Source organism: Stigmatopora nigra, chromosome 17 (assembly GCF_051989575.1).
Source record: "Stigmatopora nigra isolate UIUO_SnigA chromosome 17, RoL_Snig_1.1, whole genome shotgun sequence".
Taxonomy (NCBI): Eukaryota; Metazoa; Chordata; class Actinopteri; order Syngnathiformes; family Syngnathidae; genus Stigmatopora; species Stigmatopora nigra.
Window position 1 is genome coordinate 2,308,760 of NC_135524.1, and position 14,580 is coordinate 2,323,339.

At 35.9% G+C, this 14,580-nt stretch overlaps 1 protein-coding gene across 1 annotated transcript; it reads right to left on the minus strand.

Moving 5' to 3' along the window:
- Nucleotides 1-4,622: 4,622 nt before the first annotated feature.
- On the minus strand, nt 4,623-6,375 carry foxd1 (forkhead box D1). Its single transcript, XM_077737311.1, has one exon. The coding sequence runs from the start codon at nt 6,100-6,102 to the stop codon at nt 5,104-5,106; it is 999 nt and encodes a 332-aa protein (XP_077593437.1). The 5' UTR covers nt 6,103-6,375; the 3' UTR covers nt 4,623-5,103.
- Between the last annotated feature and the right edge of the window lie 8,205 nt (nt 6,376-14,580).

The following is a 14,580-nucleotide window of genomic DNA, read 5'->3' on the forward strand; positions in this document are numbered from 1 at the left end:
TGCATTTATTTTGTCTGGGAGCCGCATGCAGCTCGAGAGCCGCGTGTTCGCCTCGTTTAGATCATTTCTTGTAGATTGTTCCGAGTACTTACTTTTAGTCACTTTTTCCCCCATTGCAAATGAATGGAGTAGTTTTTTTCAAATTTTGTGTTTTTTGACCAAAATGATAATAATGGTATTTTTTTAGAACATTTCAAAGTTAAAAAGAAAAGAAAGAGGAAGATTATCTGTAGGAAAAATCAGACTTTAACGAGGACGATTGTGTGGCGCGGGGCGAGTTGCCAGAAGCGGCGCTCTGTTGCTAGCGGATCGCTTACAGTAGACTGACACCCAGACTTCAACCCACACACCTCAGAGAGACGTAGCACCCCCCTTCCCCCACCGTTCGCCCCTTTCGCCCCTTACCGTCTGCGTGCCAACATGGCGGAAGAGAGAAAGAGAGAGACAGAGGGGGAGGGACAAAAGACCTCCTCCTGGCATCTCCTGTTAGCACTTGCCGCTCCTATAGGGAAAAAAATGGTCGAGATTTGACGTTTTAATGTTGCATTGGCATTTTAGCGTGATCATTTAACCGTTTTTAGGCCATGTATTTTACATTTTTCTGTGATTCGGCCTTCGTTTTACATTGTAATGTGATTGAACTAAATATGTTTTGTTTAACAGAATCGTACGTTAAATTTGATGAGAAATGCAATTGCATTATGATTGTTAATGGAATAGTATAGTGTTAAATGCTTAGAAAAAAAACTACATTTAGTGCCATAACTAGCCTGTATTTTTGTATTGTTCATTTACATGTCATGAATTTTGGTATTAACAATGTCTTTTAAAATAGAAGTACTTAATAAACGTAAATAATGTAAAATAAATACATGACTAAAAAGCTCACCCAAAAGGTCAAAGGTCTTAAATCTTTCTCTTATAAATATATTTGTATTGCGTAAATGACAACAAAATAGTTAGTCACTCTAAAAAAAAGGTCAAAGGTCAAGTGTCAACTTTTCAGTACAGAGTCTTAAATCTTAAGTCATTTTTTTCCACAAATCTTATATGTTTACAGTAGGCCACAGCCTGTCTGCTTTCATTCTCCTCCTTGTGTCAAATTCACAGCATGGAGCAAAATATGGCATGGCCCCCTAGTGGTGCCTTTTTCTACCGCCCCCCCCTGAAATAAAAATGAAATCAACTGGAATACTGCCAGTGTTGAGATGACAGTATAAGCAGGAAGTTTATGAATCCTCACCTCTCTTATTAGCCCGCCACCGTTTCTTAACCTGGTCAGGTCTTGAATCGAGGAGCCCCCCCCCCCCCCCCCCTCCCACAACCCCCCCAACTGCTTTCCCTTCCGTCTGGAATGGAATTAGAGTAAAATTACAGCATGAGGTCACGGCACTCTGGCGACCAAGTCAACAAAGCTTTGAAGCTAGAGGGATAATGTATTGACTTAAGTGAGACGAGTAGAAGGGGCGGGGCTTTAAAAAAAAATTGGCCAAAAAATAAATGTGTGGGGTTGAGCCGGAACCCCGGAATTAAAAAGTGGTGGTCGATATTTTGCGATGTGGAGATGAGGTAGCCCAAAAAAGCCCAAAAAGTAGAGGAAATGAGTTTTTCCGATCAACGGCGCCGACCACACGGAAACGTTTCGGAAGTCTTCCAACTTCCTTCGGGGATTGAAATTGAGAAGCCGCACACGGAGGCCAAAAAGCCGAGTCTGTTTTGCTCTATCTTTTGGCCCCATCGCCATCCGTCTTCATTTTGCGCCTATTTGGCTTCCATAAGCCGCGTCGTAAACGTTCCCGGCTCTTCATAATAAAACGTAGCTTTTCAGGGTGATTAAAATGTATTGAATATGACAGCAAAATGGACGTCCAATCATGTTAAACCTAGAAGGATGAATTACAGTTGTAACTTTGTGTGTACTTAACATTGGAACACATTTCCATGCTATAATTGAACAATTGTGAGGTTTTTAATTCAACTTTAACAACCCAATCCATTTAACAGAACAAATTAATAACTTGATTTATCTCACTTAGAAACTCACTCTAAAGCACAGGTGTCAAAGTGGTGGCCCGGGGGGCAAATTTGGCCCACTGCATACTTTTGTGTGGCCCGGAAAAGTAAATCATGAGTGCCGATTTTCTGTTTTAGGATCAAATTAAAATGAAGAGTATAGATGTATATTAAATTTCCAGATTTTTCTCCCTTTTTAAATCAATAATTCAAATTTTTGAATCCATTTTTTCTCAAATATTGTAGCAGGCAGCTGTAAATGTTGGTATTATGAAGAGATGGTCTGTGCGTGCGCGCGGGGGTGTAAAAGCCACTTTTGCAGTAGTACGAGAGGGCAAATGGAAGCAAGCTAAGTGCTGCGGATAAAATGACGTCGTCGTCGGTAAACGGATAAAAGTGGCCATAAAGAGGTTTCATGGGGAGGGGGCTTCAACTTTTTGATATAAATTGTGTAGCTGGAAAAGTTTAGGAAAAAGTTTGCCAAACTATTTCACTGATAATAATGTTAAGCATATCAAAAATGCTAGTATACAAATAAAGTAGAGGCCCTAAAAGGCTGAAAGTAAAGCTAAAATTTTACATGAGATGAAATATAAGTTTGAATACAATTCTAAATGAACTGAGAGGCCTGATAGAAATCATTCAATTGCTGCCGACTGTCTTTAGATTTTGAATGCAATGTGTGGAATGATACAAATCTGAAAACTATTATTGTTTTTAACCATCAGGCCTCGCCATCATGGTGGAAAGGAAGGATGGAAACGAGGAAGGAAACAAACAAGGAAGGAATGAAGTGGTCTTTGCTCACCGTTTCAAAGAAACCAGGTAAGATTTTGCACCAAAAATAGCCCCAAATGAATCTAAATGGCGAAAATATGATAGGGTACTCAAGGTAATTGACCTTATGTTTTTTTTAGAGTATACGAGTGTGTGCTTCATATATAGTAAGGCATTAAAAAATGGCAAATATAAAATGGATAGCACATTATTTTTCATCCTAAAACAAATAACCATTTATAGTATGAGTATTCAAAAATACAATATAATATAAATGTTATATGGCACTATATATTTTTCTTTGTATTTTGGGGTTTTAGTCTCCCAAGAAAAATAGCATATATATATATTGTACATAGTCTCTTTTTTTCGTATTGTAAAAAGTTTTTGCTAAGTTTTTCCTAAACAACCGTGCACCTGCTGCCTTCCCCACCCCCATAAAACAACCCCTAATTTTCCCATAGAAAAAAACCCTGTATATTATCCATGGCCTTTTATCTTGTAAAAACAACTCCATGTATTCTAAGGCTTGGTTTCATTGAAAAATGCAAACATAGCGTGGTTAGATTTTATCCTAAAAGACCAGTAAAATCTTAAATGTTTTTTCTTATCCTCGAAAACATTACCATATGCAATAATGTTTTATATATTCCTTAAAAAAATGTATGTTATGCATGGCCTTTTTCCCTATAAAAAAATCCAGGTATAGTAAGGCTTTCTTTTCAGAACATATACGACCACAATAGGGCTATTTTTTGCTCAATTACCATGCACTTGTTGTCCTACCCCCAATAAAAACAATCATATATAATATTTTCTCCTAAAAAATGACCATTTTTACAGTAACCCTTTTCCTCAGATCATGTAATCTGGCATTCACCCACCAAAAAACCCCATAACACGTTATTATATTACTATAAAACAGTATTTCGCCCCAAAAACTTGCCAATTTAACCACAACTTTCCTTCAAAAAGACCTATGTGCAAACATATTTGTGAAATATGTCCCTAGAATAAAAATAACACCCCACAAAAAAGGTTTATATTCTGTTCTAATTGCCAATTTGTATTGTTAAAGCACCATTTAGTCAAATTAAGGCTCCTATTTAACAGCCAATGGATGCCCTTTTGCCCGTTTTTGTTTGATTGTTTTGCTTCCTGTTTGTTTGTTTATAAACAGACTACTGGCCTTTTCTCACTCATTTTTTTTTGCTCTCTCACTTTTCTCTCGCTCTCTTTCTCTCACACACGTCGCGTGTTACATCATCACGCAATAGCTGTCCTCTCGTGGCCCAGTGAACTAGCTGCGAGCGATGCACCGATTTAGCTGCACAACACAAACACCCACATTCAAGTCACGGAAGCAGTAGTTGAAAAAAATGTAATTATTATCCTTTGGCCACCATGGACAGCGATATACGTCCAATTCCACGAGGAAGTACTCTTCAAATAAACTGGACATCTATCACCGTCAATGGCATGGTAGGAAAATGAGGGCAGGATCGCGTGACAAGGGTCACGCGCCCCACAAAAAAAATGGAATTTTTTTTTGCTATGAGGTGAGCAGATGGAGAAACATTGTAGCTGCTCTAATTGCTTGAAATTAAAAGAAACAATTGTTTTATAGCTAGTTAGTAATAGTTTTAAAGTGATATATGCCAAATTTGATTGACTATCTTTTACAATTTGATATAAATAATGCATGGACTGCCAGTAATGATATTTTTGCACATGCATGAATCCATAAATGTATTTTCCTTCATGTTTCAAAAGCATAATTTATTCCTCTTATAAAAACTAAGGTGTGTAAAAAATAGTACACGTTGTTTACAATTGGTTTCAGCCCAAAACATTCATTTCTGACTGAAATAAACACACAATGCATGTGATCCAATATCCGTCTTATTTTTGGAACGCTTTGTGTTTTATTACAATTTTTTAAAATCAAAGTCCCGTTCAAACTATTCATATTAATAATAAGAGGAAAACATGTTTGACACATTAATACATTATTCTTAGTTTTTCCAAAACAACATGTGATCATTTTGAGAAATTCATCCTGAGATTGTGGCTGGAGGAGAAAGGTCCAAATAAGTATCCTGAAAGCTCCCGAGAAAGAAAAAGCAAAAAAAATAAAAATTTAAAAAAAAATAAAAAAAGATGCTTATTAAATATCTCCTCAAGCGCTCACGCCCATGAAAAGGTACAAAAATAATCCTCCTACCTTTTGACCGAGGGCCCGTTTATTTGTTCGTTTGCCTGCCTAAAAATTAGTTTATTTTTTGTTCTTTCTCGTATGTATTCGGGTGAGCTTTAACAGCCCCCGGCGGTAAAGTTCTCCAGCGGATGCCCCAGCGTAGCACCCATCACCGGCATCGCCGCCGGGGAAGTCCTCGGTGGGCTGGGCGACCCTGCTCCGATGATGCTTTCGATGGAGAAGGGTGAGCGGTGCACCGGCGACGAGCCGTCTTTGCGAGAGCCCTGCGGACCACCGCCTAGCTGCGGGTAGAAGCGACCCCGGGGCGAGAGCGAGGCATGGGGGAGGACGGGGCGGGTGGATGGTGACTGAGACTGGGACTGCGAGTGCGAGTGCTGCTGCTGCTGCTGCTGGAAGGCCAGGAGAGCCGAGTGCGCTTGGTGATACGACTGCAGCTGGAGGCCGTATCCCCCGCAGCCGTAGCCCGGGTAGCCGTAGGCAGCGGCGGTTGCAGCGGGCAGAAAGCCGGCATGCTCCCGCAGCAAGTCCTGCGTCTGCTGCCGCTTGAAGCGCTTCCTTCGCCGCAGGAAACTTCCGTTGTCGAACATGTCCGCGGACTCCGGGTCCAGCGTCCAGTAGTTGCCCTTCCCCGGGTTGCCCGGCTCCCGCGGGATTTTCACGAAGCAGTCGTTGAGCGACAAGTTGTGCCGGATAGAGTTCTGCCATGCCGGGAACTTTTCGCGATAGTACGGGAAGCGGTTGCTGATGAAGTCGCAGATTTCGCTCAGGGTTAGACGCTTTTTGGGGCTTTGGAGGATGGCCATAGTGATTAAGGCGATGTACGAGTAAGGCGGCTTCACTAAGGGGTTTTTGACACTCGCCGAAGCCGCTTTGTAGGCATCCCGAGCGGCTTCTGAACTGGCGGCCGTGGCTGGCTCTGATGCCGGGGGAGAGTGCTGCTGCTGCGGCGGCTGCGGTGGTGGCTGCTGCGGAGGTGGAGGCAGAGGCGGAGGGAAACCGCGGCCGTGCTCGCTCTCCTCCCCCTCGCCCACGACGTCAATGTCGGTCTCTTCCGAGAGGACAGAGGCGTCCGACATCTCGGAGCTCAGAGTCATGGCTCTCCTCTCACGCCCGGCCGCGTCCACCGAGGCCAGATGAGGATGAGGAAACGCCGGCGTGCCCCCCTCCCTCGACGAGGCTCATGCGAGGGGGAGGAGGGGGGGAGGAGGAGAAAGAAAAGGATGGGGGATACCGGGGCGAGGAGGTCGCAAGAGGGAGACCAGGGACTCTTTCGGATACCCCTATGTCCATATGATCCTGGACTAGTCGGCGTCCAGTTCCCTTCCGTGCCGTTCTCTGCCGGTCCGGTCCGGGCCGATCAATCGCCACGCGAGGGCCCGGAGTGAATCCGGGAGGGGGCGGACCGTCCGGCGCTTGTTATACGGGCACTCCTGGTCACGTGAACTCCACGTCACACATAGGCCGACCATGAAAGTAGAACTCACTTTTTCTTTCTTTTCTCTCTTTCTTTCTTGTTTTTTTAAATTATTATTTCTTTTTTACTTATTATATCAAATAGACTGTTTTTTAATACAATTAATTTTACAAGACTTAACAGACATCCCCTTTCCAAAAACAATCAACAAAAGCAAATTATACATTTTGGTCATATACAACTGCATACAAATAAGTTAGGCTAGTATATGAAATACAAGACAAATTTAAAAAAAGAAAAAAACTAAGGCAGATTTAATGGTTAGTTGTGCCACTTTTTCAAATATTTATATAAAAACACATGAAAGACAATGTTCCAATGTTATCATAGTGTACCCTATCTTACAAAGATTACTGATAAAAACAAAAAATCCATGCACCATGGATGTGTAACAAGTGATGGACGTCTATAGACGTCCAATTAATTTTGACGGATCACGCCCAACTTCCCTGTCCAAATAGATTGGACATTTATCGTGATCAATGACTTAAAGAAATGTAATTTTACACCAACTTGGATATTTTTTATCTTTCCTATGACTAAAAAAAACTCTATTGCAGATTTAGTCACTCGTGCAGATGTTTGCTTTACTCTTGCGCCATCTACAGGTATTGTTTTGTAAGTCACCCTTTTTTTTATTTGTTCTCCAAGTACATGAATGTTATTTAGACATTTTATTAATTTGTTGAGTCTTTATATGTTTATATATAGAGATATAACTTACTATACTATGTCGTTTTTTGAAGAGAAAAAGCCTTACTATACTATGTCGTTTTTGAAGAGAAAAAGCCTTACTATACTATGTCAATTTTTTAAGAGAAAAAGCCTTACTATACTATGTCGTTTTTTCGAAGAAAAAAGACTTACTATACTATGTCGTTTTTTGGAAGAAAAAAGCCTTACTATACTATGTCGTTTTTTTGGAAGAAAAAAGGCTTACTATACTATGTCGTTTTTTGGAAGAAAAAAGCCTTACTATACTATGTCGTTTTTTCGAAGAAAAAAGCCTTACTATACTATGTCGTTTTTTGGAAGAAAAAAGCCTTACTATACTATGTCGTTTTTTGGAAGAAAAAAGCCTTACTATACTATGTCGTTTTTTCGAAGAAAAAAGCCTTACTATACTATGTCGTTTTTTCGAAGAAAAAAGCCTTACTATACTATGTCGTTTTTTCGAAGAAAAAAGCCTTACTATACTATGTCGTTTTTTTGGAAGAAAAGAGGCTTACTATACTGTCGTTTTTTGGAAGAAAAAAGCCTTACTATACAATGTCGTTTTTTCGAAGAAAAAAGCCTTACTATACTATGTCGTTTTTTCGAAGAAAAAAGCCTTACTATACTATGTCGTTTTTTGGAAGAAAAAGCCTTACTATACTATGTCGTTTTTTGGAAGAAAAAAGCCTTACTATACTATGTCGTTTTTTCGAAGAAAAAAGCCTTACTATACTATGTCGTTTTTTCGAAGAAAAAAGCCTTACTATACTATGTCGTTTTTTCGAAGAAAAAAGCCTTACTATACTATGTTGTTTTCTCGAAGAAAAAAGCCTTACTATACTATGTCATTTTTTCGAAGAAAAAAGCCTTACTATACTATGTCGTTTTTTCGAAGAAAAAAGCCTTACTATACTATGTCGTTTTTTCGAAGAAAAAAGCCTTACTATACTATGTCGTTTTTTGGAAGAAAAAAGCCTTACTATACTATGTCGTTTTTTGGAAGAAAAAAGCCTTACTATACTATACGAAAAAAGCCTTACTATATATACTATGTCGTTTTTTCGAAGAAAAAAGCCTTACTATACTATGTCGTTTTTTCGAAGAAAAAAGCCTTACTATACTATGTCGTTTTTTCGAAGAAAAAAGCCTTACTATACTATGTCGTTTTTTCGAAGAAAAAAGCCTTACTATACTATGTCGTTTTTTCGAAGAAAAAAGCCTTACTATACTATGTCGTTTTTTCGAAGAAAAAAGCCTTACTATACTATGTCGTTTTTTCGAAGAAAAAAGCCTTACTATACTATGTCATTTTTTCGAAGAAAAAAGCCTTACTATACTATGTCGTTTTTTCGAAGAAAAAAGCCTTACTATACTATGTCGTTTTTTCGAAGAAAAAAGCCTTACTATACTATGTCGTTTTTTGGAAGAAAAAAGCCTTACTATACTATGTCGTTTTTTGGAAGAAAAAAGCCTTACTATACTATACGAAAAAAGCCTTACTATATATACTATGTCGTTTTTTCGAAGAAAAAAGCCTTACTATACTATGTCGTTTTTTCGAAGAAAAAAGCCTTACTATACTATGTCGTTTTTTCGAAGAAAAAAGCCTTACTATACTATGTCGTTTTTTCGAAGAAAAAAGCCTTACTATACTATGTCGTTTTTTCGAAGAAAAAAGCCTTACTATACTATGTCGTTTTTTCGAAGAAAAAAGCCTTACTATACTATGTCGTTTTTTCGAAGAAAAAAGCCTTACTATACTATGTCGTTTTTTCGAAGAAAAAAGCCTTACTATACTATGTCGTTTTTTCGAAGAAAAAAGCCTTACTATACTATGTCGTTTTTTCGAAGAAAAAAGCCTTACTATACTATGTCGTTTTTTCGAAGAAAAAAGCCTTACTATACTATGTCGTTTTTTCGAAGAAAAAAGCCTTACTATACTATGTCGTTTTTTCGAAGAAAAAAGCCTTACTATACTATGTCGTTTTTTGGAAGAAAAAGCCTTACTATACTATGTCGTTTTTTGGAAGAAAAAAGCCTTACTATACTATGTCGTTTTTTGAAAGAAAAAAGCCTTACTATACTATGTCGTTTTTTGGAAGAAAAAGCCTTACTATACTATGTCGTTTTTTGGAAGAAAAAAGCCTTACTATACTATGTCGTTTTTTGGAAGAAAAAAGCCTTACTATACTATGTCGTTTTTTGGAAGAAAAAAGCCTTACTATACTATGTCGTTTTTTGGAAGAAAAAAGCCTTACTATACTATGTCGTTTTTTGGAAGAAAAAAGCCTTACTATACTATGTCGTTTTTTGGAAGAAAAAAGCCTTACTATACTATGTCGTTTTTTGGAAGAAAAAAGCCTTACTATACTATGTCGTTTTTTGGAAGAAAAAAGCCTTACTATACTATGTCGTTTTTTGGAAGAAAAAAGCCTTACTATACTATGTCGTTTTTTGGAAGAAAAAAGCCTTACTATACTATGTCGTTTTTTGGAAGAAAAAAGCCTTACTATACTATGTCGTTTTTTGGAAGAAAAAAGCCTTACTATACTATGTCGTTTTTTGGAAGAAAAAAGCCTTACTATACTATGTCGTTTTTTGGAAGAAAAAAGCCTTACTATACTATGTCGTTTTTTGGAAGAAAAAAGCCTTACTATACTATGTCGTTTTTTGGAAGAAAAAAGCCTTACTATACTATGTCGTTTTTTGGAAGAAAAAAGCCTTACTATACTATGTCGTTTTTTGGAAGAAAAAGCCTTACTATACTATGTCGTTTTTTGGAAGAAAAAAGCCTTACTATACTATGTCGTTTTTTGGAAGAAAAAAGCCTTACTATACTATGTCGTTTTTTGGAAGAAAAAAGCCTTACTATACTATGTCGTTTTTTGGAAGAAAAAAGCCTTACTATACTATGTCGTTTTTTGGAAGAAAAAAGCCTTACTATACTATGTCGTTTTTTGGAAGAAAAAAGCCTTACTATACTATGTCGTTTTTTGGAAGAAAAAAGCCTTACTATACTATGTCGTTTTTTGGAAGAAAAAAGCCTTACTATACTATGTCGTTTTTTGGAAGAAAAAAGCCTTACTATACTATGTCGTTTTTTGGAAGAAAAAAGCCTTACTATACTATGTCGTTTTTTGGAAGAAAAAAGCCTTACTATACTATGTCGTTTTTTGGAAGAAAAAGCCTTACTATACTATGTCGTTTTTTGGAAGAAAAAAGCCTTACTATACTATGTCGTTTTTTGGAAGAAAAAAGCCTTACTATACTATGTCGTTTTTTGGAAGAAAAAAGCCTTACTATACTATGTCGTTTTTTGGAAGAAAAAAGCCTTACTATACTATGTCGTTTTTTGGAAGAAAAAAGCCTTACTATACTATGTCGTTTTTTGGAAGAAAAAAGCCTTACTATACTATGTCGTTTTTTGGAAGAAAAAAGCCTTACTATACTATGTCGTTTTTTGGAAGAAAAAAGCCTTACTATACTATGTCGTTTTTTGGAAGAAAAAAGCCTTACTATACTATGTCGTTTTTTGGAAGAAAAAAGCCTTACTATACTATGTCGTTTTTTGGAAGAAAAAAGCCTTACTATACTATGTCGTTTTTTGGAAGAAAAAAGCCTTACTATACTATGTCGTTTTTTGGAAGAAAAAAGCCTTACTATACTATGTCGTTTTTTGGAAGAAAAAAGCCTTACTATACTATGTCGTTTTTTGGAAGAAAAAAGCCTTACTATACTATGTCGTTTTTTGGAAGAAAAAAGCCTTACTATACTATGTCGTTTTTTGGAAGAAAAAAGCCTTACTATACTATGTCGTTTTTTGGAGTAAAAAAGCCTTACTATACTATGTCGTTTTTTGGAAGAAAAAAGCCTTACTATACTATGTCGTTTTTTGGAAGAAAAAAGCCTTACTATACTATGTCGTTTTTTGGAAGAAAAAAGCCTTACTATACTATGTCGTTTTTTGGAAGAAAAAAGCCTTACTATACTATGTCGTTTTTTGGAAGAAAAAAGCCTTACTATACTATGTCGTTTTTTGGAAGAAAAAAGCCTTACTATACTATGTCGTTTTTTGGAAGAAAAAAGCCTTACTATACTATGTCGTTTTTTGGAAGAAAAAAGCCTTACTATACTATGTCGTTTTTTGGAAGAAAAAAGCCTTACTATACTATGTCGTTTTTTGGAAGAAAAAAGCCTTACTATACTATGTCGTTTTTTGGAAGAAAAAAGCCTTACTATACTATGTCGTTTTTTGGAAGAAAAAAGCCTTACTATACTATGTCGTTTTTTGGAAGAAAAAAGCCTTACTATACTATGTCGTTTTTTGGAAGAAAAAAGCCTTACTATACTATGTCGTTTTTTGGAAGAAAAAAGCCTTACTATACTATGTCGTTTTTTGGAAGAAAAAAGCCTTACTATACTATGTCGTTTTTTGGAAGAAAAAAGCCTTACTATACTATGTCGTTTTTTGGAAGAAAAAAGCCTTACTATACTATGTCGTTTTTTGGAAGAAAAAAGCCTTACTATACTATGTCGTTTTTTGGAAGAAAAAAGCCTTACTATACTATGTCGTTTTTTGGAAGAAAAAAGCCTTACTATACTATGTCGTTTTTTGGAAGAAAAAAGCCTTACTATACTATGTCGTTTTTTGGAAGAAAAAAGCCTTACTATACTATGTCGTTTTTTGGAAGAAAAAAGCCTTACTATACTATGTCGTTTTTTGGAAGAAAAAAGCCTTACTATACTATGTCGTTTTTTGGAAGAAAAAAGCCTTACTATACTATGTCGTTTTTTGGAAGAAAAAAGCCTTACTATACTATGTCGTTTTTTGGAAGAAAAAAGCCTTACTATACTATGTCGTTTTTTGGAAGAAAAAAGCCTTACTATACTATGTCGTTTTTTGGAAGAAAAAAGCCTTACTATACTATGTCGTTTTTTGGAAGAAAAAAGCCTTACTATACTATGTCGTTTTTTGGAAGAAAAAAGCCTTACTATACTATGTCGTTTTTTGGAAGAAAAAAGCCTTACTATACTATGTCGTTTTTTGGAAGAAAAAAGCCTTACTATACTATGTCGTTTTTTGGAAGAAAAAAGCCTTACTATACTATGTCGTTTTTTGGAAGAAAAAAGCCTTACTATACTATGTCGTTTTTTGGAAGAAAAAAGCCTTACTATACTATGTCGTTTTTTGGAAGAAAAAAGCCTTACTATACTATGTCGTTTTTTGGAAGAAAAAAGCCTTACTATACTATGTCGTTTTTTGGAAGAAAAAAGCCTTACTATACTATGTCGTTTTTTGGAAGAAAAAAGCCTTACTATACTATGTCGTTTTTTGGAAGAAAAAAGCCTTACTATACTATGTCGTTTTTTGGAAGAAAAAAGCCTTACTATACTATGTCGTTTTTTGGAAGAAAAAAGCCTTACTATACTATGTCGTTTTTTGGAAGAAAAAAGCCTTACTATACTATGTCGTTTTTTGGAAGAAAAAAGCCTTACTATACTATGTCGTTTTTTGGAAGAAAAAAGCCTTACTATACTATGTCGTTTTTTGGAAGAAAAAAGCCTTACTATACTATGTCGTTTTTTGGAAGAAAAAAGCCTTACTATACTATGTCGTTTTTTGGAAGAAAAAAGCCTTACTATACTATGTCGTTTTTTGGAAGAAAAAAGCCTTACTATACTATGTCGTTTTTTGGAAGAAAAAAGCCTTACTATACTATGTCGTTTTTTGGAAGAAAAAAGCCTTACTATACTATGTCGTTTTTTGGAAGAAAAAAGCCTTACTATACTATGTCGTTTTTTGGAAGAAAAAAGCCTTACTATACTATGTCGTTTTTTGGAAGAAAAAAGCCTTACTATACTATGTCGTTTTTTGGAAGAAAAAAGCCTTACTATACTATGTCGTTTTTTGGAAGAAAAAAGCCTTACTATACTATGTCGTTTTTTGGAAGAAAAAAGCCTTACTATACTATGTCGTTTTTTGGAAGAAAAAAGCCTTACTATACTATGTCGTTTTTTGGAAGAAAAAAGCCTTACTATACTATGTCGTTTTTTGGAAGAAAAAAGCCTTACTATACTATGTCGTTTTTTGGAAGAAAAAAGCCTTACTATACTATGTCGTTTTTTGGAAGAAAAAAGCCTTACTATACTATGTCGTTTTTTGGAAGAAAAAAGCCTTACTATACTATGTCGTTTTTTGGAAGAAAAAAGCCTTACTATACTATGTCGTTTTTTGGAAGAAAAAAGCCTTACTATACTATGTCGTTTTTTGGAAGAAAAAAGCCTTACTATACTATGTCGTTTTTTGGAAGAAAAAAGCCTTACTATACTATGTCGTTTTTTGGAAGAAAAAAGCCTTACTATACTATGTCGTTTTTTGGAAGAAAAAAGCCTTACTATACTATGTCGTTTTTTGGAAGAAAAAAGCCTTACTATACTATGTCGTTTTTTGGAAGAAAAAAGCCTTACTATACTATGTCGTTTTTTGGAAGAAAAAGCCTTACTATACTATGTCGTTTTTTGGAAGAAAAAAGCCTTACTATACTATGTCGTTTTTTGGAAGAAAAAAGCCTTACTATACTATGTCGTTTTTTGGAAGAAAAAAGCCTTACTATACTATGTCGTTTTTTGGAAGAAAAAAGCCTTACTATACTATGTCGTTTTTTGGAAGAAAAAAGCCTTACTATACTATGTCGTTTTTTGGAAGAAAAAAGCCTTACTATACTATGTCGTTTTTTGGAAGAAAAAAGCCTTACTATACTATGTCGTTTTTTGGAAGAAAAAAGCCTTACTATACTATGTCGTTTTTTGGAAGAAAAAAGCCTTACTATACTATGTCGTTTTTTGGAAGAAAAAAGCCTTACTATACTATGTCGTTTTTTGGAAGAAAAAAGCCTTACTATACTATGTCGTTTTTTGGAAGAAAAAAGCCTTACTATACTATGTCGTTTTTTGGAAGAAAAAGCCTTACTATACTATGTCGTTTTTTGGAAGAAAAAAGCCTTACTATACTATGTCGTTTTTTGGAAGAAAAAAGCCTTACTATACTATGTCGTTTTTTGGAAGAAAAAGCCTTACTATACTATGTCGTTTTTTGGAAGAAAAAAGCCTTACTATACTATGTCGTTTTTTGGAAGAAAAAAGCCTTACTATACTATGTCGTTTTTTGGAAGAAAAAGCCTTACTATACTATGTCGTTTTTTGGAAGAAAAAAGCCTTACTATACTATGTCGTTTTTTGGAAGAAAAAAGCCTTACTATACTATGTCGTTTTTTGGAAGAAAAAGCCTTACTATACTATGTCGTTTTTTGGAAGAAAAAAGCCTTACTATACTATGTCGTTTTTTGGAAGAAAAAAGCCTTACTATACTATGTCGTTTTTTGGA